The sequence below is a fragment of the Onychostoma macrolepis genome, chromosome 16, assembly GCF_012432095.1.
Source record: "Onychostoma macrolepis isolate SWU-2019 chromosome 16, ASM1243209v1, whole genome shotgun sequence".
In the NCBI taxonomy this organism is placed as follows: Eukaryota; Metazoa; Chordata; class Actinopteri; order Cypriniformes; family Cyprinidae; genus Onychostoma; species Onychostoma macrolepis.
In genome coordinates, this window is record NC_081170.1 from 6,229,368 (window position 1) to 6,252,456 (window position 23,089).

At 35.9% G+C, this 23,089-nt stretch overlaps 2 protein-coding genes across 2 annotated transcripts; both read left to right on the forward strand.

Annotated features, from left to right (window-relative positions):
• Nucleotides 1-3,324: 3,324 nt before the first annotated feature.
• Nucleotides 3,325-6,200, forward strand: fxyd11 (FXYD domain containing ion transport regulator 11). The gene is made up of 7 exons (XM_058747063.1): nt 3,325-3,404; nt 4,756-4,800; nt 5,196-5,228; nt 5,404-5,418; nt 5,575-5,649; nt 5,749-5,773; nt 5,884-6,200. Exons 2-7 carry the CDS (start codon nt 4,767-4,769, stop codon nt 5,906-5,908), a joined length of 207 nt encoding a protein of 68 aa, XP_058603046.1. The 5' UTR covers nt 3,325-3,404; nt 4,756-4,766; the 3' UTR covers nt 5,909-6,200.
• Nucleotides 6,201-6,680: 480 nt separating this feature from the next.
• fxyd3 (FXYD domain containing ion transport regulator 3) lies at nt 6,681-16,915 on the forward strand. Its single transcript, XM_058747062.1, has 8 exons — nt 6,681-6,837; nt 13,417-13,467; nt 13,710-13,745; nt 13,872-13,895; nt 14,008-14,082; nt 15,021-15,057; nt 15,164-15,207; nt 16,252-16,915. The coding sequence occupies exons 2-8, from the start codon at nt 13,434-13,436 to the stop codon at nt 16,269-16,271; spliced, it is 270 nt and encodes an 89-aa protein (XP_058603045.1). The 5' UTR covers nt 6,681-6,837; nt 13,417-13,433; the 3' UTR covers nt 16,272-16,915.
• Nucleotides 16,916-23,089: the final 6,174 nt, after the last annotated feature.

Below are 23,089 nucleotides of genomic sequence, written 5' to 3' on the forward strand. Positions count from 1 at the left end.
TTTTTTACAAAATATGTAATTAAATATAATATATTATGTATGATAAACAAATAAATAGAAATATAAAAATTATAATAATGTTATACATTATAAAATATTATAAATATTTTGCAATATATTGTATATACATAAATATGTATGAATGTGTAGAGAGACAAGATATATGTGAGATTGTTTACATTTCTGAAGAAATTTGATCACATTTATGGAAAAAATAAGAATATTGAAATATTGTAATGAGAATTATGCTCTATATCTACAGTATATAAAATAGTTTTTACAGTGTGTATGTATTTATATATATATATATATATATAGGCTATATATATATATATATATATATATATATATATATATATGTGTGTATGTGTGTGTGTGTGTGTGTGTGTGTGTATATATATATATAAAAAATATATACAGTGAGGAAAATAAGTATTTGAACACCCTGCTATTTTGCAAGTTCTCCCACTTAGAAATCATGGAGGGGTCTGAAATTGTCATCGTGAGTGCATGTCCACTGTGAGAGACATAATCTAAAAAAAATCCAGAAATCACAATGTATGATTTTTAACTATTTATTTGTATGATACAGCTGCAAATAAGTATTTGAACACCTGAGAAAATCAATGTTAATATTTGGTACAGTAGCCTTTGTTTGCAATTACAGAGGTCAAACGTTTCCTGTAGTTTTTCACCAGGTTTGCACACACTGCAGGAGGGATTTTGGCCCACTCCTCCACACAGATCTTCTCTATCTTCTGTCGCTGAGAAACACAGAGTTTGAGCTCCCTCCAAAGATTCTCTATTGGGTTTAGGTCTGGAGACTGGCTAGGCCACGCCAGAACCTTGATATGCTTCTTACAGAGCCACTCCTTGGTTATCCTGGCTGTGTGCTTGGTCATTGTCATGTTGGAAGACCCAGCCTTGACCCATCTTCAATGCTCTAACTGAGGGAAGCAGGTTGTTCCCCAAAATCTCGCAATACATGGCCCCGGTCATCCTCTCCTTAATACAGTGCAGTCGCCCTGTCCCATGTGCAGAAAAACACCCCAAAGCATGATGCTACCACCCCATGCTTCACAGTAGGGATGGTGTTCTTGGGATGGTACTCATCATTCTTCTTCCTCCAAACACGTTTAGTGGAATTATGACCAAAAGTTCTATTTTGGTCTCATCTGACCACATGACTTTCTCCCATGACTCCTCTGGATCATCCAAATGGTCATTGGCAAACTTAAGTCGGGCCTGGACATGTGCTGGTTTAAGCAGGGGAACCTTCCGTGCCATGCATGATTTCAAACCATGACGTCTTCGTGTATTACCAACAGTACCCTTGGAAACGGTGGTCCCAGCTCTTTTCAGGTCATTGACCAGCTCCTCCCGTGTAGTTCTGGGCTGATTTCTCACCTTTCTTAGGATCATTGAGACCCCACGGTGAGATCTTGCATGGAGCCCCAGTCCGAGGGAGATTGACAGTCATGTTTAGCTTCTTCCATTTTCTAATGATTGCTCCAACAGTGGACCTTTTTTCACCAAGCTGCTTGGCAATTTCCCCGTAGCCCTTTCCAGCCTTGTGGAAATGTACAATTTTGTCTCTAGTGTCTTTGGACAGGTCTTGGCCATGTTAGTTGTTGGATTCTTACTGATTGTATGGGGTGGACAGGTGTCTTTATGCAGCTAACGACCTCAAACAGGTGCATCTAATTTAGGATAATAAATGGAGTGGAGGTGGACATTTTAAAGGCAGACTAACAGGTCTTTGAGGGTCAGAATTCTAGCTGATAGACAGGTGTTCAAATACTTATTTGCAGCTGTATCATACAAATAAATAGTTAAAAATCATACATTGTGATTTCTGGATTTTTTTTAGATTATGTCTCTCACAGTGGACATGCACCTCGATGACAATTTCAGACCCCTCCATGATTTCTAAGTGGGAGAACTTGCAAAATAGCAGGGTGTTCAAATACTTATTTTCTTCACTGTATATTACTGCTGTCAAAGTTAACGCGTTAACGCAAATTCATTTTAACTGCACTCATTTCATTAACCCGCGATTAACGCAGCGCGCATTTTCTGTTTGACCCGTGATCTATCCCGTAGTTGGAGAAATGGAGATGCACAGTGACGCCTAGCGACAAATCTTTAGGGTTTGCCCAAACCTTATTTAGTTTCTGAGACTCGCTGGTACTTGACCTTGACTTGCTGTCCCAGCGCGCGCACACACACCTCTCACAGAAAGGCAAACAAATCTAATAATAAATAATAAATGTACATTTTGCATGTTCAGAAGAAGTGAGCTGCCCTCTCATGCAAAAATGTAAACAGGTTTGTGTAAGTAAATTTCTCAGTGCAAAGAAAGAGAAGTAATGGGAACCTGGTATTTATTTTTTCATGTGTCTAAAAGACATGAACAAGTTATTTGAAAAACATCTATGACCTTTGAAACATGTCTAGACTTCATGCTCTATGTTGACTATGGTTTCACTAATAATAAACATATATTGCATAAAGCATCCATATTTGTCCATGCCCATGTTGATTAGAGTATTAAAAACTTGAAAAGTATTAATTTAAGGTACATTTAGAACAAATGAAAATGTGCGATTAAGTTGCGATTAATCGCAAGTTAACTCATGCCAATCATGCGATTAATCACGGTTAAATATTTTAATCGATTGACAGCCCTAATACATATATATATATATATATATATATATATATATAAATACAATATTACAGTATTTTATATATAAATATATACTGCATAACTATTACTATCATTTTTTATATTCCTACATTTTTTCCTGTGTATGTTTTTTTTTTTTTTTTTATATTTGGTGCAAATGGTTTTAAAAAATTGTCTAAACATTGATTTTGCTGCTACCTTATTAAGGTAACATTCTAATTCAAAATTAAGTGCCAATGATGTATGTCCTTCTATAGGTTGAACCAAACAGAGAGACAGTAATGCCTTGCACCCTTCAAAGTGTTCACCTAATGTACTCTGCCCTTCAGAGTGATGCTCACTTCTGCCCCCAGTGTCACATTACTGGTGACTGTTGGGTAAAGGGCATCAGCTTTAATGCCTATAGTAAAGAACATTTAAAGGACACTGATTTGTAGGTGTACTCATGTCAGCCTCCATCTTAAACAACTTCTAAGCTGTGTGTAATTCATCAACACGCAGGTCATGTTTTGGGCAAAACAGCGGACATGATGACGTGATGATGCGCACACCCAAAATGCATCGATCTGATATGCTGTGCTGTGTTTATGTGTATACAGTGAGGAGGAGTTTTTTTTAAAGGTTATAGAAAAGACAGAAAGGTTGTGAGATCAGCCCACCTGAGGAGCCTCATCCAACATCTACTGCTCAGAGAGCCATCAGTTCCTCTGCTAAGGTAAGATCAGGGTCTTCTGATATATTGGATTGTGCTAAATGTGACATGGGAATGATGCAATGAAGAATTACTTCCTTTAATAGTATTTACTTATCTTGCATGCCAGTGTGGATCTTTGGATAATCTTCATTAATGTTTGATTCGTTGTCGTTTGCTTTTTAACACATAATCCAGCTTGTAGTTATTCGTTTAAGTAAAAATTAACAGTGATTAGATAAAGATTCTGTCTCAGAATCAGGTCAATAGATGAAGGTGACCTCACACCTGCCATTTTGGATATGTGGACTTTTCGAGAACTGTTTTACATGAAAGTCCTGTAAATATTCCTTAGAAAGCCTCGTTTAAAAGGATAGTTCATGTAAAAATGAAAATTCTGTCATCATTTACTCACCCTCAAGTTGTCCCAAGCCTATATGAGTTTCTTTCCTCTGAACAAAAAGAAGATATTTTAAAGACTGTTAATAACCAAACAGTTGCTGGAGCTACTGACGTCTGGACAATGGAAGTCAATGGCCACCAGCAACTGTTTGGTTATCAACAATATTCAAAATATATTTTGCGTTCAACAGAAGAGAGAAACTCATACAGGTTTGGAACAACTTGAGGGTGAGAACAATGTCAGAATTGTCATTCTCGAGTGAACAAAAATGGCATCCAGACTTCAGGGCCCATGTGTGGTCAGTGAGATCGAGAAAGCGCTGAGCTACAAACCCAAAGCATTTCGAGACAATTCTATAACCAGAGGAGGTGGGAGGGCAAACTTTCCAAAACACCTCCAGGCGTTCAAGGGTACGCCAGCAGTGTCCTGGAATGTGCTGCGTCCCGACTGCGTCGACCCACGCTTTCTGTTTACTTTCAAAACACGAGTGCTGTTTTCTCTCAGCTGCACTTACAGCTGGAGTTTCTTAACAAACATTCCTCGTCTCACTGTTGACCTGTACATGGGAATGGAACATATTCCATCTAATTATATGTGCTGGAAGTAGACAACATTATTAACAGACATTATGTTGATGTATACTGATAATTATTATTTCAATATAAATCTGTTTAATATGTTTAAGGGGGAAAATTAACAAAACATTCAATTTTTGTCATCTTTTCCTCACTCTCATGATGTTCCAAACCTGTATGTCTTCTTGGACTTACAAAATTCATATGAATCACATTTATGATTCATTTTGTCATTTTGGAACACCAGTCCTCATTTACTGTCATTATATTGGGTTTCAAATGACATGAGGCATTTTCAGTAAACTGCAGTTAAATTTTGAGTAAAATATTACTGCAAGACAAAAAAATATATTGTCTGATTGAGTGTGTGTGTGTGTGTGTGTGTGTCTTTGATCAGGAGGGGTAAAAATGAGCCAGCTCACAGAACTAGTTCTTCTTACAGGCAAGTCATTACTATTTATGTACACAGTAAAGGTCACAGACAGATCTGTGCCCTTGGGCCTGAAGGTCAAGTCTTCAAAGACTTTCTATCCACATTTACAGTATACTAGGACTTAATGATTTGATTATTAAAAACAAAATTAAGTTCTCATTGTAATATACAATATGTACACTGTATATATTTTATGATATACAGAAATCATGGTTTTGTTTTTTTAACTTAAATAGCTTCTTCATTTCACAGAACAAAATATATATATTTTTATTCTAAATCTTGAAAAAACTACTGGAATATTTAGAGTGTGTAACATTTTCTCCAAATGTCTGATAGTTTATTAGTTTGGTAATGTCATTCTTTGTGAATGATTTTTCACAAATCTTTATTTTCATTTACAGTCTTCTTGGCACTCTTCGGTCAAGCTGAAGCAAGTAAGGCAAAAGAGTTTGTTTGTTTGTTTGTTTTTATTCAACTGTAACGCTAATCAACTTTTGAGCCTATCAGTCTCATGCGTTAAGAACATTAATTTTCTGCCATAATTTTTGTCTGTTTTCAAGAGCAATCTAACCTTTCTACTTTTTTTTTTTTTTTTTTTTGCCTTTGCAGATCCTTTCGTTTACAGTAAGTACTCTGAGGCAGATGCTCAGGAGATCCTACTAATATAACATTTATTATATATTTTTTATAATAAATATATAAATGTATAAATATAATAAATATAAATGTACAATAATATATCATTTTGAAAGTATTTTTTAAAAATGCTTCTGTTTTTAGACTATGAGGCGCTGAGGATCGGGGGTTTGATCTTCACAGCCCTGCTTGTAGCCGGAGGGGTTGGAGTTCTGTGTTGTAAGTAGCTCTGAATTTTTACACATGCATTTTCTACCTAACAAAAACCTTATGTTTGACATTATATGCAGAAAGAGTAACAGATTGTTCTCTTCACAGGGGGGCAGTGCAAACCAAAAAGAAAGTAGGTCACCTGTTCTCATATTCACATAAAATCATGTACATTTTGAAATCAAAATATTAGTTATGATTAATAGAGAAAAATGCTATAATTACTGCATCTCTTTGACATAGGAATGAAGACGCAAGCAAAATTTAAAGATCAGGGACTTTATCTGCTGAAACTTTCCACTGGATTTTTGACTGAGTAGAAGACTGTTTTTGCTTTCTGTCTAGAAACTGCTGATGGCTTAACTAGCTCCGCTTCTCACCTGTACTTTATTTTATTCTAGATTTTCCAGTTTTTCAATATTTTTCATCCATTTAATTTATGCATTAATCAGAGTCCCTGCCCCAAAAAAACTGAGCTGCTGTTATTTTGAATTTGTAGAATTTTAGCAATCTCTCAAAGTGGCGCTTTAATAAAGATTCTCAGTTATGGGCCTGCAAAACTGCATGTGTTGTAATTTTTTATGCCTGAATTTATTTTTTGGATGAGAGATGTTCAAACACTGGCTGGCCTTGTGCAAGATGAAAGTCAAATGTTTTTTTGTTTAGCTTTTTTGTAGTAGGAATCAAAGTACAATCAATCAAATGCTGAAATGCATTATTAAAACATAGAGGGAAGATTTTAAATAAATAAATACATAAATAAAAATGCTTATTTTTATATTTATTTGACTTAAAGTTTACGCACATTTCCTCCAACCCTAAAGCAAAACACAATACAATGTGTAGTTTAAAGTAAAACACCTGTGAAAAATCAATACTGAAAACTCCTTTACATTATCACATATTTTTACAAACTTTTCTTTGAGAGTTCTATTCCTCTACTTCTGTTGGATCGTTGTGTTCACGCCCCAGAATAAATTCAGCTTGAGCGTGCACGACAAACTAAAAACTATCAGAGTTGCTCTCCCAGAGAAAAGATCCTTCATTCAAAACTCAACCCACTCAGGACTGAGCTAACCTGTTGAGCGGACGGTGTAGGGTGTTGGTTTCAGTCTGTCTAGATCAGATCTTTACGGGTGGTTCCTTTACAATCACGTTTAAAACCTCAACATTTCACTTTCTTTCTCCTTGAAAAGGGTGAGTAATCAGTTCTGATAACATTTTAATGTTTATATCATGAAACATATGTTACGGCAGATTGATGGTCAATTTCACTGGATATTAGAATATGATAATTAGAGTACTTTAAGGCATTTTAAGGTGTTTTGTGTTCATACTTTACATGGTGTATAATGGGGAATCTTTGTATCTAGTCTGTTTAACATTACAATAAGTACTAACAAGTATCTAATAATTATATTCTAAAAACCTAAGATAAAAAATATATATAAAGACAGATAGATAATCAGATATTATCATAGCATAGCATAGCATAGCATAGCGGTGTCCAAAGTGGTGTCCAAAGATTTGAAAGCACTACTGTTATGCAATTTTCTATTTTATTACTATTTTAATACTAAGTTTATTTTGCAAACTACATGTATCCAGCATAACAATATAAGAAGTCTAACTTTAAGAAAATATTAATTTCATAGTATTTGGCTCCTCGACCTTTTGCTTTAATGACAGCAGCACTGGAGCTCCATGCAAAATATGATAATCATATCACCAGTATGATGCAAGAACATCTTGAGTTTTAATAAAAGCAAGAAGTTCTGACCATCTGTATAAAAGAGTTCACAGTGTCGCAGTTTAAGCGTTTCCTTTTCATTTTAGGTTAACTGAAAAAATAAAAACCATTTTACATTTATTTGCTGGTTTTAGTAACACAACAACAACAACAAATCCAGCTTTTCAATGTGATCTCAGGCTTTTGAACCTCACTGTATGAGATGGTTTTCCTCCAGTGATTTGGAAAGCAGCTGCATCTTGGATCACTCCAACTTTTAAAGATCACAGGCACTTTAATTATTTGCTTTACAGACAAAGTTTAGCGAGTACACTCTTAAAAAAAAAGGTTATTTAACTATTCCATGAAGAACCATTAAAATCCATGGAACATTTCAATTGCATGAAAAGTTCTTTATAGTGGAAAAAGGTTTAAATTACTAAAATGTTCTTCATACTAAAAAAAAAAAAAAAAAAAATATATATATATATATATATATTTTCTTTGAAAGGTTCTTTCAGGAACCCAAAATGTTTCTTCTATTGCGTCGCTGCAAAACCCATTTTTGGAAGCTTTATTTTTAAGAGTGTAGATCTTGGAGGCTAAATCATGAGCTGGCTGCGTATAAAACATGGATGAAATCCAGTCCTTCAAGAAAGTAAACACATCTAACATGGTGTTTAAAGTTTGAGATGCAGCATGACGGCGCAACATCTGTCTCAAAGCGTGTTTTGTTTGGTTAACCTCTTAGCTCTTATAATCAGAGTCCAGCGTTTCAGTTTTCCATGACAAAAAGAGAAGTGTGAAAGGGTTACATTTAGATGGTCATGGCCATGTCTTTAACTAAAAATGGCCTAAACTGTATTTGTACTGGGCCAAGATTGGCATGATCTGCTCATGGAAACAGATTTTTGTTAGCTGAAGGGAGCACAAAGACAGCACTACTTTAACCACTGGAAAGGGCGGGATTGTGGTTTTTGGAACGATGATTCATTTCAACAGAATGTCTTGTTCCTTCCTGCGTCACTCTGAGCACATGACCAGCAAAGAGCTGAAGTAAACTTCAGTGCAAATCCACTTATATATTGAAGAGTTTTCTGGATAGGCGAATCTGTGAAAACACTGCTGAACTAGATGGTTTTACTCCATTTTAAAGGGCTTGTGTTACTAAAGGGCATCTGTCAGCGTGTTTGTGCTGGAGTGTATAATCATACAATACTTCAAAGTTCACAGCCTGTTCTCAGGGGTGGAATTTTGTTCCAAATATAGCTGCAGTCTGGATTCCTGTGTACATGGCTTGCATCCTTTGTGTGACATGTGATTGTGTCAAGTTGTCTTATATGGAGTTGGGGTGCTTGGAAAAAAGTAGGTGAGAACAAATGTGACTTAACTACACTGCACTGACCACACACACTATATATAATATCACTCTTATTACATGAACTTTTTTTTTTGTTTGTTTGTTTTCTTTTCACAGTTTAATTTGACTGAGTGAAAATCTCTCCACTATTTTATAGATTTTTGTATATGCAACTCTCTCGTCTCCTCATCCCAGAAAAATAGGCTTTAAAACCGACCTTCACACTAGCAGCTGCTCACAATAATTACTAGACTGATCAAATTAGTGCAGAGAAGGAGGCGTGTCCATCAGATGAAGATTGATCACCTCGCCAGCCAATCAAACGCACAATTTGCTGCTCACATCAGTATTTATGAGGCAGTTGCAAAAGTTTTTATCCTTAGTTAACCTTGAACTCCAAAAGGTTTTTAAAGTCATTCTGCATTTAGCTATGCTATATAGCCTCAATACATTGCGATACTATAAATAACTTGACTTTGGTCAAGAAATCAGCAGACATGACCTAAATATAAAAACTATAATTAGGAGAGAGTAGGACTGGCATTAAGTGTCTGTTTATTAATTTAAGTTTGCTAGTAAACGTTCATCCAGACAGAGATGTTTTTGGACCTTATTCAATTCACCATTGTGATGCTAGGGTTGCCAGGATGTTGCAAAGGTGTTTTGAATGATGTTTAGCAGGTTGCCATGTAGTTGCTGGGTGGTCTCTAGGGTGTTCGGGGTGGTTGCTATAGGTGGTTACCTACTGGAGCAAGTCAAAAGCACACAATCATAAGTTAGATCACTTAAAAATAGTAAAACACCTTTCACACTTCAAAAAAATAAAAATAAAAATAAACTCATTCTTTGCATTTTGTCTAAAAATGCCTAAATAAAGATATTTATCCAAGTAGGAAAATTAAGAAATTAAGTATTTTCAGTAAAATATCAAAATTAAGTAAATAAGCTTTCTTTAATCAAGAAAAAATAAACATGTTAGTGGGGTAAGAAAGATAATCTTGTTTTCTCTTAGAATTGTGTTTATTTTTCTTACCCAAATTACATTTTTTTTCTTCTTGTTTTAAGAATAAACTCACCCGATGCATTTTAAGGAGTGTTTTAGAAGTTTGTACTGGAAAGCAAGACAAAAATACAGAATAAAACAGTATTTTTTATTTATTTATTTTTTCCAGTGCACAACAAACCTCACAATTTGAGCAAAATGTAATATTTAATAGGATTAGGGGTTTGGAAATCACTTTGTGAAATTGAAACCAGGCACAATACAGGTATTCAGACTAAAGTATTGACTTGCTCAGACACTGAGGGTTAGCAATATTCCTCAGCTGTCTTGTTTAAATTTCTCATTTCCTGAATGAGGATTTAATGTTGCAAGTGAGGAGCAAAAAGGGCTAAGAGACAGTATTGTTAGTAGAATGAACTATGGCAACAGTAAAGAAAGAAACAAGGAATTGCATTGAAAAGGAGAGGGTTGGATTGTAATGTGAGACGAGGAAGTGATGTTAAACACTAGGACACAATTCCTCATTCTTTCTCATGACTCACACACACACTGGGAAGCCAACGTGACCGTGCCCTATCACAAGACTTTCATTATTATCTCCATGCACCCTGGGTGATTCTGCCTGGCAGGAGGTGCCAAAACGTCCAGACTGTCCAAGCCGAAAACAACAACAACGCTCTCTGCTTTTCTGTCAGCTCTTTGTACAGTATCATGATTTAAAAAGCGTGTCTACGACTCTCTAAAACGATGCAAACAAACAGGTTCGCTTGCAAGATTCTTGGCAGAATTATCTTTACACTGCTTGGTACTGGATAAAGTACTAGCTGTATCTGTTATTTAATTAAGCCTATTAAGATGTGACAGTAGACATTACGGAAAGTTATGAGCGTGCATAACCTACTATTTTTTTTTTTAATCTCTTGGGAAAATAATTTTAAAACCATGTCTTTCGGTATATTGCTCCAAAAAGAAATGTCTTATTTTTACGCTAGAAAACTTAAGCACTTGTGCTGATGTTAAACAAACATGGTTGTGAGTAATATTTAATTTATACAAGTTAAAATAAAGTTAATCTTCTCACATTTTAGTCAATATTGACGGTTTGTCTGCTTTGTGACCGAAGATTGTTTCAAACTAATCCAAACAGGTACAATATATTAGTGTTTCCAAGAAGTGCACGGCATTACATACCTGAATGAATCAATGTTTTTGAATGACTCGGTTGAGAATGATTCAGCGTCTTGCTAATAATACCCATATTATGGTCACTTGAAGTCACCTGATGGTTTAAAAAAGGCCCAAACTGTCTGTCTGTGCATCTGGAGTGTGACCATAGTCTTTGGTGTGACACACCATGTTCCTTCCTAGCAACAAATGAACGAATCAGCGTTTTTGAACGGATCGGTTGAAAATGATTGAATGAGTCACTCACAATAAACAAGAGATTGTCACATGTCGCCATCTAGACTTGCAGACATTAAACATCACCACAAAAAGCTGACAGTTCATAATAACCACGACACATCTGCCAACCCCAAAAAGGAACAAAAGATTAACATAAAAATAGTAGGCACAGTTCTGAACTATATCTGAAATCTTAATTCTACAGTGCATAGACATCAGGACAGGTTGAAGATGCTTTAAAAATTTGTGTTACACAGACAAATAACAGCATAAATGTTTGGAACCATATTTGAGAATGAGTAAATTATGACAGAATTGGTGCACTACTCCTTTAATAAACATGGAAGCGCCATCAGACAAGCACCTGTTTGCAAATTTCATGTTCTGCATGCAGAATCTAATTTGACTTGATTTACATAAACAAACTGCAGGCTTCCATGCTTAATCAAATGAAGTATGCCTATTATATGAATAAACTGAATCCATAAAAAAAAATTCATGACACTCAAAAAACTATGGCATGCGTGTTTACAGGAAGGAGGAAATTAGATCATTCATGGTCAAGATAATAGGGCATAAAACAGACACAGGGTTTTATTAAACCTCTCTGAAAAGCTCTAGATTAACCGCTGCCTTGTTCACTGCTCACGCTGGCCCAGGCTGCTGTGATGAAAGGCCTGAAATACTGGACTTTATTTTGTCTCAGCATGTCTCTGGTGAACCCATTAGTTTTCCCCTTCTCTGCCACCATGGTTGGAAGCTGAAGGTGGAGATTGTTGCATCATCTCGTGCTGGTAGGGATGGGCACAGCATTCCCTCTGGTCTCTCAGAGACGAAATGGAAAATCCCAGCTAAGCTCAAATGGTGCTCCAGCATGTTTCCACGGTGCGCTTTTAATTACGATGTAGACATAAGTCAGCATCTAGCTACATCTGTCAGGTCATGTAAACCCCTAGCACTTTGAGAATGTGTTCAAAGGTCATCTTTTGTATGAAAGGGTTTAGCGTCTTGATGCGTTTCCTGGCAGTTGTTTTGTTTGGTGTGTGAAGGTTTGGTTGCTGAGATGTTCCAGGCCTTTGTTGAAATTTGATCCAGGTCCGCTTTGTGTTCTCAGAGCTGCTATTTGTTGCTCCACTATGTTTAATCAGATCAGATGCATTGGCAGGGCTTGTGATCATTTGATTTACCCCATTTTTGTTGATGTGAAGCTGGCAGAGGACAATAATTCAGGCATTAAGGGGATTCATGTTATATTTAGAGCATAATGGATTAGAGTGGATTGCAAAGCATAATGGGAATTAGCTCTTATGTACGCAACAGATACATGATCTGCTTTTCGATCCTAACAGTATTATTTTCCTTGAAAAAGCTCACATTAACAATCCATTTTACATTAGTCAATCTGACTTATGTCAGAAAGAAAAAAAGGATATTCAGTGAGAGAAATAAATGTCAGGAGGAGCTTTTGAAAATGAATGGATCATAAAGTCCACTGTCTGGAGTGGAGAAATTAAAAAATTATGAGGGCATGGTGACGTCAACAAAAAGGAACGGTGTTTGAGAGGTGGAAGAATTTATTGCTTTTTGAATAAAGCAACTGTTTGTAGATCTGTGACTTTGGAGCCCCCTACAGTACTTAATTACAGTGGCTAATGCACATTACATGTGCATTTGTTGAAAGTGAAAAAGTGAAAGTGAAAGTATGGTGACCTGTTCTCAGAATTTGTGCTCTGCATTTAACCCATCCAAGTGCACACACACCAGAGCAGTGGGCAGCTAGTGCTGTGGTGCAGTTGGGGGTTCGGTGCCTTGCTCAAGGGCACCTCAGTTGTGGTATTGAGGGAGGAGAGAGCATTGGTTACTAACTCCCCCAACCTAGAATCCCTGCTGGACCTGAGACTCGAACCCACAACCTTCAGGTTACAAGTTCAATTCTCTATCCATTAGGCCATGACTTTGCTGTCATAAAGCAGTTTTCGTACCAGATTATCAAATTTACATGCTCCCAGAAACAAGCCTTTCGCCTCTTTAGAAGTCATCAGAATTGTTTTAAAACTTGTTATTCAAGGTAAAAAAAAAAAAAAAAAATACAAATGCATACATTTGCTTAAAGGTTTCGAAGAGATTTTTAAGATTTAATGACAGACTGGAGAATCAAACATGCACATTAAGGCCTACAACATGCATTAAGATATTAAATAGGAATAATTTCTGATTTAACACAGAGCATGTGCATCTATGTTATTATTTTTTCATGGCAAACCTAATTTTGCATTGCAGGTTAAATCCACACTGTCATGATGAAGACTATGGCACTAGTTTTCTTGACACGTAAGTTTTGTACCTATATATATATATATATATATATATATGTATATTTGTGTGTGTATATGTACATTTGTTGTATGTGTATGTATATATCGCTTGTGAATTGTAAGCTTTTAGCGAACTGTAAATGCATTGTAGGTGCATTAAGTTTATGGACCACACGTAACCATAAATGAATAACTCCTAATAATGAACTTATGTGAACACACATACTATGTTTCTAATATACTATATTACTTTTGTAGTTTTGTCCCTTGTGTTGGCAGAAGGTCAGCAGACAAGTAAGAGATTTCATATTTCAATTCTTTCTGTTCTTCTTTCTTTTTCTGTTTTCATCCTTGTGATAAAATATTATTACACACCGTTACATGCATTTTTTAATGCTTTTTCTGGTTTGGACTTTGCAGCAGTGGACGACCCCTTCTCTTTTGGTTAGTTGCACATATTTTATAATTTGAGCCTACCATCCATAATCATAAGGAGTTCTCAAGATCATTTTTCAAATTTTCTTTGATTGTTCTGTCTCATTCTATCTCACACCAGATTATCACAGACTTCGGGTTGGAGGTCTGATCTTGGCAGCAGTTCTATGTCTGATTGGCATCACTATTCTTTTAAGTGAGTGTGTTATTGACTTTTTCAATTTTACAAATTTCAGATTTTATCTGTGTTCAGACAAGCTAAGCTATATAAAGTGTAGTGATATAGGCTATATTGTATTATCTATATAGTATATATATTTTGTGTCATAGTTTATAGGCCTATATATTTTTATATTTATATATTTATTTTGTATCTTGTACTAAAATGAATGAATTAAATTGTTACATAGTTCCACCAAATAGGTGGCGCCAAGAGAGCGTGTTTTGTGTATTGTGAGCGAGTCATTATAGCTTTCTCAAGTGATTTGTTCAAAAACTGTGATTCATTTAGTTAGAAATCAAGTTCAGTCTATAATAGTGAGTCATTGAATCCTTCAACCGGTTTCACAGGATCGTTATAAAACAGAAAACCACTACTCTGTCTTGGACTGGTACTCTTTTGGCTTTGTTTAGAACTACTTCATTTTTCTTTATTTTAACTCTCAATAGTGTGTCTAAAATGTAAGTTACTTAATATTGACTCACTGAATCATTCAACCAATTTCACAGAATAATTAAAAAAACAAACACCACTACTGTGTTGTAGCAAGTCTTTTTGGCTTTGTTTAAAACTATTTAACTATTTTTATTCATTTTAACCAGCAACACTGTGTTTAACATGCAAGTTAGGCACTCTTTGAATCATTCAGCCAATTTCAGTAAATCATTTAGAAACAAAACAAATGCATATTTTTAACTATCAACAGCAGATCCTGATCTGTGGAAAGCACACATTATTTATTTACATAATCTGTCAAACTGACAATATTCAGACATGCTGATATATACAGTACAGCCATAACTTTTGCTCATACGCTTATATTCATGTTTTTCCCTTTGCATTTTGAGGTTAAATGTGACCTTGACATATTTTTGATTCTCTCTGTTTAAAAACATCCTTTGCCATTATTACAGGTGGACACTGCAGATGCAAGTTCAACCAAGACAAGAGGTATAAAGAGTATATATTTTTAACTTTTACATTATTTTGTTTTACTTTTATGTACATAAAAGTTTAGAAGTTGTGTAGCTCTAACAGCACAGCTCTCTTTTGACAGGAGGAGGACAGGAAGTAACGCTCAAGCGATGCTCAACGACACAGGTTTGACCGCCTTCATCTACCTGTGCAGTTTATAACCAATAAACCAGTAACATGAAGACAGTGCTGGTAAAATCAGCACTCTCCCCTCAAGTTCCCTTATAAAACACATCACTATGACCCTGTGTGGTCTGATGGCCGTGTGAAATCCATCTGCTAATTATTGCTGTGCCAGTGCCCCATGATGCAGTGGGATACAGTGGGTCTGTGCTCAGTGGTGGGCCCGTATGGCCCGTCTCCACAGCACCACTTACATGGTTTCCAGGATGAGTCATACATTCTCCCTTGAGTGTATTTACACTCCATGATCCCTGAGGGTGGGGTTGGAGAAACAGGATACAAAGATGTGCTATGTAAATATTTTATTATATATTCTGTATCTCATTGTCTATAGTGAAGAATAAAAGAATTAGAATTGAATGAAAAAATGTATTGTAACTGGGCTTTAAATTATTCAAAGGAGTGTCAAATTTTCCATGAGCTTTTGAGATTAAAGAGTTCATTGTCCAATGGACACATGCTGTAACTTTCAGACCATGAAATTTTCCATTGAATTTTAGTTTAATTAAGCTGCTAAAAACTTTCTGATATCAGACAGATGAACAAATCAAATTAGGAATTAGGACATATAGCGACAGAAAAATTTAATATTACAAATGTAATACTGTATTATAAGTGGGGGATAAAATTGTTATTCAGTTTTTTGACCTATAAAGAACATAGTATTAAAGATCACCTATTAAAGATCATATTTAATGCAAAAGTGAAAAAAAGTCATTTTATTTATAAATACATTTACATTTAAATATAATAATAATAAAATATAATACAAAAGTGGAAAAAATTATTTAAAAACATGATAAAATAAATATGATAATAAAGATAAGATTTTATATAGATTATTTATATTCGTTTAAAGAAAGAATGTTTTTAAAAAGTCATATGAAAAATACAAAAATATGACCCCACTTGATAAATTATTGTATTTCACATCATGAACATTTAAAATCAGTTATATCTTTTTAAATATGATACTTTGTTTTTCAGCAAAGGCCAGTGAATGCTAAATACCTGCTGACCTGACCTGAACCAATCAGAGGAGACGGTCCGCCTTTATCCCATGTGCTGGTTTATCAGAGGAACCATTTCTCTTTTAAGACGAGGAACCCGATACAAAGGTTTTCTGTGTTTTCACTGCCTATCTGCTCCAGAGGAGGAAGGTGAAAATCCATATACCATTTTTTATGCCAGATGTGTCTTTCTAATATCATTTAATATAAATTGATTACCAAAAATTTGAATGTAAATGGTTTTTTATCCTGTCAGTAATTGTATTAAATTATGTTGGATATAGGTATGCAAGGGAAGGCTTTCAATGGCAGTGTACTGAATCAGTCTCATATGGAACATGTAACCAAATGTTACTGTAAGCTCTAGTGAATCCATACAATATTACACTGTTGCATTCTGTGTGAAGTAGTTTACTGTTCAGACTTGCTTTGGTGTTGAGTAACTAGTTAAAAAAAGACATGAGAAGATCACGCTATCATATTTGCATTGCGATATTGTCATGTGCTTGATTTATTTTCATTTCCAGCCTATTCATCACAGACATGCTTGTAGTATTAAGAGTTTATTTTTATCTGTCATGTGAAAATTGTCAGTATCAGTCAAACATACACTAAAATAAACTAAAAGACACTAAAAAACACCTGTTTCAATGTTTTCTGTTCTCTGTCTCCAGCTGACTGACACCCTACTGTTTCTCAAAGCCTTTAGATGAGCATGAGATTTGTTTGGATTTTGCATGATTAAGGCAAGCATTAGACAATGTAGCTATAGCCTTTGACTTGTTACTTTTCACATCCTTTTCATGCATGTGAAATGTTTTAAGAAGCTATTCAGCTGAAGCTAGATAAAACAGTGAAAAATTAAATGTGACTGAGAGAGTGGTGGGAAGAAAACAGCTACAGAGTTCAGAATTTGCTCAACAGCGCCCTCTTCTTCTTTCAGCTTCTCCCGATTAGGGGTCACCACAGCGGATCATCCGTCTCCATTTCGCTCTGTCCTCTGCATCTTCCTCTGTCACACCAACCACTCGCATGTCCTCCATCACGACATCCATGCACCTCCTTTTTGGTCTTCACCTTCACCTGTTCTCTACTCTCACTACACATCACAATATCATCTGCAAACATCATAGTCCATGGGGGTTCCTCCCTGATCCCATCCGTCAACCTGTCCATCACCATTGCAAACAAGAAAGGGCTACGAGCAGATCCTTGATGCAATCCCACCTTCACCTTGAACCAGTCTGTCATTCCTACTGCACACCTCACCGCTGTCACACTGTCCTCATACATATCCTGCACCACCCTCACATACTTCTCTGCCACACCTGACTTCCTCATGCAGTAGCACAACTCTTCTCTTGGCACCCTGTCATAAGCTTTCTCTAAATCCACAAACACGCAATGCAACTCTTTCTGGCCTTCTCTATACTTCTCCAACAACACTCTTAAAGCAAACATTGCATCCGTGGTGCTCTTACCTGGCATGAACCCATACTGCTGCTCACAGATCATCACCTCATCACTATCCTTTCCCATAACTTCATTGTGTGGCTGATCAACTTTATGCCCCTGTAGTTACTGCAGAACTGCACATCTCCTTTGTTTTTATAGATTGGTACCAGTACACTTCTTCTCCACTCTTCAGGTATGCTCTCACTTTCCAAGATTTTATTAAACAACCTGGTTAAAAACTTCACTGCCATCTCTCCTAGGCATCTCCATGCTATCTGATGTCACTGGTATCTCACCTGGACCAACTGCCTTTCCACTCTTCATTCTTTTCATAGCTGCCCTCACTTCATCCTCACTAATCCCCTGGACTTCCTGATTCACTATTTCCACATCACCCAACCTCCTCTCTCTTTCATTTTCTACATTCATCAATTCCTCAAAATACTCCAGCCACCTTCTCAACACAATCTCCTCATTTGTCAGCACATTTCCAACTGCATCCTTTATCACCCTGACCTGTGGCACATCCTTCCCAGCTCTATCCCTCTGTCTAGCCAGACGGTACAGGTCTTTTCCCCTTCCTCAGTATTTAACGTCTCATACCGCTTGTCATTTGCTTTTTCCTTAGCCTTCGCCACCTCTTTCTTTGCTTTGCGCCGCATCTCCTTGTACTTCTGACTACTTTCTTCATCTCTCTGACATAGTCCACCTGTGTGCACCTTCCTCCACTCTTATATGTCACCCTGTGCTCCTCCTCCTTCTTAAAATATGTATTTATTACTGCCATTTCCATTCTTTTTGCAAAATCTACCACCATCTGCCCTTCCACATTCCTTTCCTTGACACCGTACCTACCCATCACCTCCTCATCACCTTCTCCAACATGTCCATTGAAGTCCGTTCCAATCACCACTCTTTCTTCTTTGGGTACCCTCACCACCACATCATCCAACTTACTCCAAAAATCTTCTTTCTCCTCCATCTCACACCCCACTTGCGAGGCATATGCACTGATGACATTTATCATCACCCCTTCAATTTCCAGCTTTACACTCATCTTTCTGTCAGACACTCTCTTCACCTCCAACACACTATTTACATACTCTTCCTTCAGAATTACCCCTACGCTGTTTCTCTTTCCATCCACACCATGGTAGAACAGTTTGAATCCACCTCCGGTGCTCCTGGCCTTACTCCCCTTACTTTGTCTCATGCACACACAGTATGTCTACTTTTCTCTGTTCCATCATATCAGCCAGCTCTCTCCCTTTACCAGTCATAGTGCCAACATTCACATTCATAACATAGTTTCCACCTGTACTCTGCTGACTAGCAGTACCTATGGTGGTCATGGTTAACCCGGGCCTCGACCGATCCAGTATGGAAATCTGGTTTATGATCCGCATGTTTAATTTGGGACAGGTTTTACGCTGGATGCACTTCCTGACGCAACCCTCTCCATTTGGGGACTGGCACTGAGAGTGTACTGGCTTGTGCAACCCCAATGGCTGGGTTAACTCAACAGCGCCCTCTACTCACTGATATTTTTTAGCCATTACACAGGAACTATTATCAGAATACAATTGTTAGTCCTGATTGCAATGTGAAATACAGTTTTTTATATATATTTTATTTCAGCTAATCATGTTTACTACTGTTTTTAATGGTTTTACATTTCATTTATATTTTAATTTTAGTTGCTGTAAGAACTCTGGCTGTAAGAACAGAACCACAATTATTTTTTTTCCACACCATTGAAAGAAGAAAGAGAATCTTGATGCTATTAATCATCATACTTGTATTTTTTTTCTTTTTTTTTCAAAAATTTGGTTTTGATCTTTTTGCAAACATGGAAGAATAGAGGTTGCATGGTTGGAAAAAGTAAAAACCACACCTGACCATCTGACAGAGAGAGTGAAAGTACTTCAAGTAGTTTTGTATAAAAATGTTTTTTAATTATTATTAATTTAAATTATGATTGATTGCTTATATTGTTGTGGTGAACCATAACTTTGGTGGTCTGTTTATCTGAGTGCATAACCTGAATGCAGTCTACTGCAGGCTATATGCAAGCACACTCTCATTGTCACAAGGTGGTTTTGGGTTAAGTTTCACAGAAATGAAACCTCAGGACTAGAGCTGGTTTACCACTTCACTGTCATGAGAAAATCTAGAATCATCCTCCACTTTCTTCAAATATGTCACAAAGGAAGTGGAGGATATTGTGGACTTTCCTAAGAAATGAGCTTAAAAAGACGATTCAGTTTTTAGAAGGTGGACTGATGAATGAATGAGGCTGATGGAAAGTTTTACTTGCATGCTTTCAACAGTTTTTGGTCACCACGTACAATATCAATCTAAAATCCAATGTGAACGTTCCATTGAAGATGCTGAATCAAAACCAGTTAAGTACTACTATTCAAAATGCACAATAAATTGCACAGGGAGCATTGTTGAAACTATAAATGCCAGAGGGTAGCGTCTGCAGGAGTACTGCATGGTTAAATAAAAAACTAGGCCACTTATCCTTAACAACCCATTGCCGTTCACTATAAAAGGCCAAGGTACTGAGAAAAGTCTCACAGTATTCGATCTGAAAAACAAAGGGCCATATCTAAAGAAGAAGGGTGGAGGTGATCAGACATGGACCAGGCTTTTTCTCCACCATATCCTCAGGGTGGTAATGATGGATGTTCTCATGCAGTCCATCCCGGGAGCATCCAGCTCCATCCCCAGGTCCAGAATCAACACAACCAGCCTGTGGTCATTGTTCAACCCTCTGTGAACATGAGGCATGATCCACCAGCCGAGCCTGTGCCAGATTACATGTGTTACTCCAGATTTTCCACGCTGTGCTGCTGTCTGCTTCTGGGACTTTGCGCTCTTCAATTCTCTAGAGCTGTAAGTTTTCATTTATTTAGCTTTGATTGTATTTTTTTTCCTGTATTTTTAGCAGTAAAGTTTTGCATATTATCCAAATTAGTTCAAATTAGATAAAGACACACCCGTTTGCAGTCATTAAAATTGTTTAACTTTTTTTTTTTTCATCACTGTAGCAAAAAATTGCCAATAAATTTCACACAACTAATCACAAAGAAATAGCTATAACACAATTGAATAAAATATGAATATTTGGAGTATAAAGACATCAATGTTGCCAATTGATGTAAAAAGTACATCAATATTCTTTGTTTTATTTACTTTTATTATTTATTTTGTTATAAAAGGAGTCTGGTATGTGCTTGTAATTCAGCGATGAAGGTTTTTTTTTTTTTTTTAATTGCACTTGTCGCTTTTGTTTTCCATTGTTCTTTTTTTTTTTTTTATTAACTTTTTTTTGTTAAATAATTTGTTATTTTTTTTACACACACACACACACACACACACACACACACACACACACACACACACACACACACACACACCATAACATCAATTTAAAAAAACAAAAAAAAAATACAACAGACATATAATCAATACTTTAAAGAGTCCAGTCAAAAGGGAGTGAGCGAGGGAGGGAAAAAAGAAAAAAAAAAACAAGTCATTCCTTTATATAATCAAGTTCATTAAAGAAAACACCCTTCCAAGCATCAATAGTAGAGGGCTTGGCCCCATTAATTCGCGCTGTTGTACATTCACAAGTCACTATTTTCAGGAGGCAATGGATCCAATATGTTTTTCCACACATGTGCAGTGTAAACCAGTTCTGTATTATTGTCTTCTTCGCAGCTGTAAAACCAGCAAACAACATTCTCTTTTGTATTAAGCTTATATAGAGACCAGAATCATCATTAAGAAGACATAAACCTGGGTTAGCAAACCAATCAATTTGTAGTAAGGAGGTTAAAACCAGGTTTATATTTTAACCAGGACACTCCCAAAACATATGAAGAAAACTACCTGATGATGCAGTATTACATATATGGCAGTTAAAATTTGGTTGTAGTTTCATTTTATGTATGCTCTATGAATGACTTTGAAGTGAATAAGACGATGCACCAAGTTTTTAGATATTAAGCTGAGGTTAGACCACACTTTCTCCCAGTCGACAAATAAATTAAGGTCAGATAATTCCCGATTCCAAATAGATTTAATGTCATTTGAATGTCATTTTTTACCTTAACTAGAATACTATTAAAATTGTCTCTGGCAATCTTATAGATGTTTTTATGTATGGTAATGCCCAAATAGATGAAAGATTCCTTAATAGGGATAAATAAGGGAATAGAAGAATTAACTTTAACATTGTTAATTGGCATTAAAGCAGATTTGCTCCAATTTATTTTATATCCTGATAAGCTACTAAAATGATCAAATTCCTTAATTATACTAGAGACTGAAATATCAAAGTGGTCTAAATATAGAATAATATCATCAGCGTACAATGAAATACTATGATTATGATCATAAATCTTAATCGATACTTCGGATGGAGAACCCTTGATAAAACCGGTTTTGTCCTCCTTGATCAAACTATGAATTACCTTCTCCATACGAGATGCAAAAACTTTAGCATAGATTTTTAGATCACATGGGATAAGTGATATCGTTCTGTAGCTGCAACAATCTAATGGATCTTTCCCTTTTTTAAAAAGTAATGATATCAATGTTGTTTTTTGATCTCTATGAAATACACCATGTTCAATTGCAAAATTAAATGAATTAAGCTCCATTGTTCTTTGTTTGATTATTATTACTTATTGTGGAAATGGAAGGTAATCTTTGTTAAGTAGGTCAAATGCTTGCAAGCAGGTTCTTCACTTTCGACTGAACCTCAGACACAACCCCTGTAAAAAAGTAATATATTTAAAATACATTTATTTCATACTACTGTAAGTATAGTTCAAATCTATTAACATATTTACTGACAGATAACGCGAGACCTACTGATATAAAAATTTTAATGCAACTTTATTTGGAGTATTACTTGTGCAAAATGCACATTTCTTATTAATAAGCCTAAAATGTGTTTTAATGTCACTTTTGATGAGGATTGTATAATATTGCCCTTTAAATGCAAAATATTTAAAGTGTACCTAAAGTATACATGGAACAGTTCCACTTTAGCACAATTAAATATACTAAGTATGTCTTTAATTGGACTTCAGTACTACTTCCGCACAATTAAAAGTGTTTTAAATACAAAATTAGTTGTTCCAATTTAGTACACTAAAAGTACAATTGCAGGGCATTTTATTAAGTTCATAAATATGAAAATGTATTTGTAGTATACTTAGCATGAAATAAACGTATTTCAGATACATGTGTTTTTCTTGTTTCTTGTAAATGCATAAGGTCAGGTGCATGCTTTGGAAAGTCCTCCAGTGCAGCATGGAAAACCACAATGCTGAGGGTGCTTT

Coding starts and splice junctions, on each gene's coding strand:
- fxyd3 (XM_058747062.1), top strand. CDS start 13,434: ATGATGAAGACTATGGCACTAGTTTTCTTGACAC. Junction 13,746..13,871: donor GGCAGAAGGTCAGCAGACAA/GTAAGAGATTTC, acceptor TGGACTTTGCAG/CAGTGGACGACCCCTTCTCT. Junction 15,058..15,163: donor AAGTTCAACCAAGACAAGAG/GTATAAAGAGTA, acceptor CTCTTTTGACAG/GAGGAGGACAGGAAGTAACG.
- fxyd11 (XM_058747063.1), top strand. CDS start 4,767: ATGAGCCAGCTCACAGAACTAGTTCTTCTTACAG. Junction 5,650..5,748: donor AGGGGTTGGAGTTCTGTGTT/GTAAGTAGCTCT, acceptor TTCTCTTCACAG/GGGGGCAGTGCAAACCAAAA. Junction 5,774..5,883: donor CAGTGCAAACCAAAAAGAAA/GTAGGTCACCTG, acceptor TCTTTGACATAG/GAATGAAGACGCAAGCAAAA.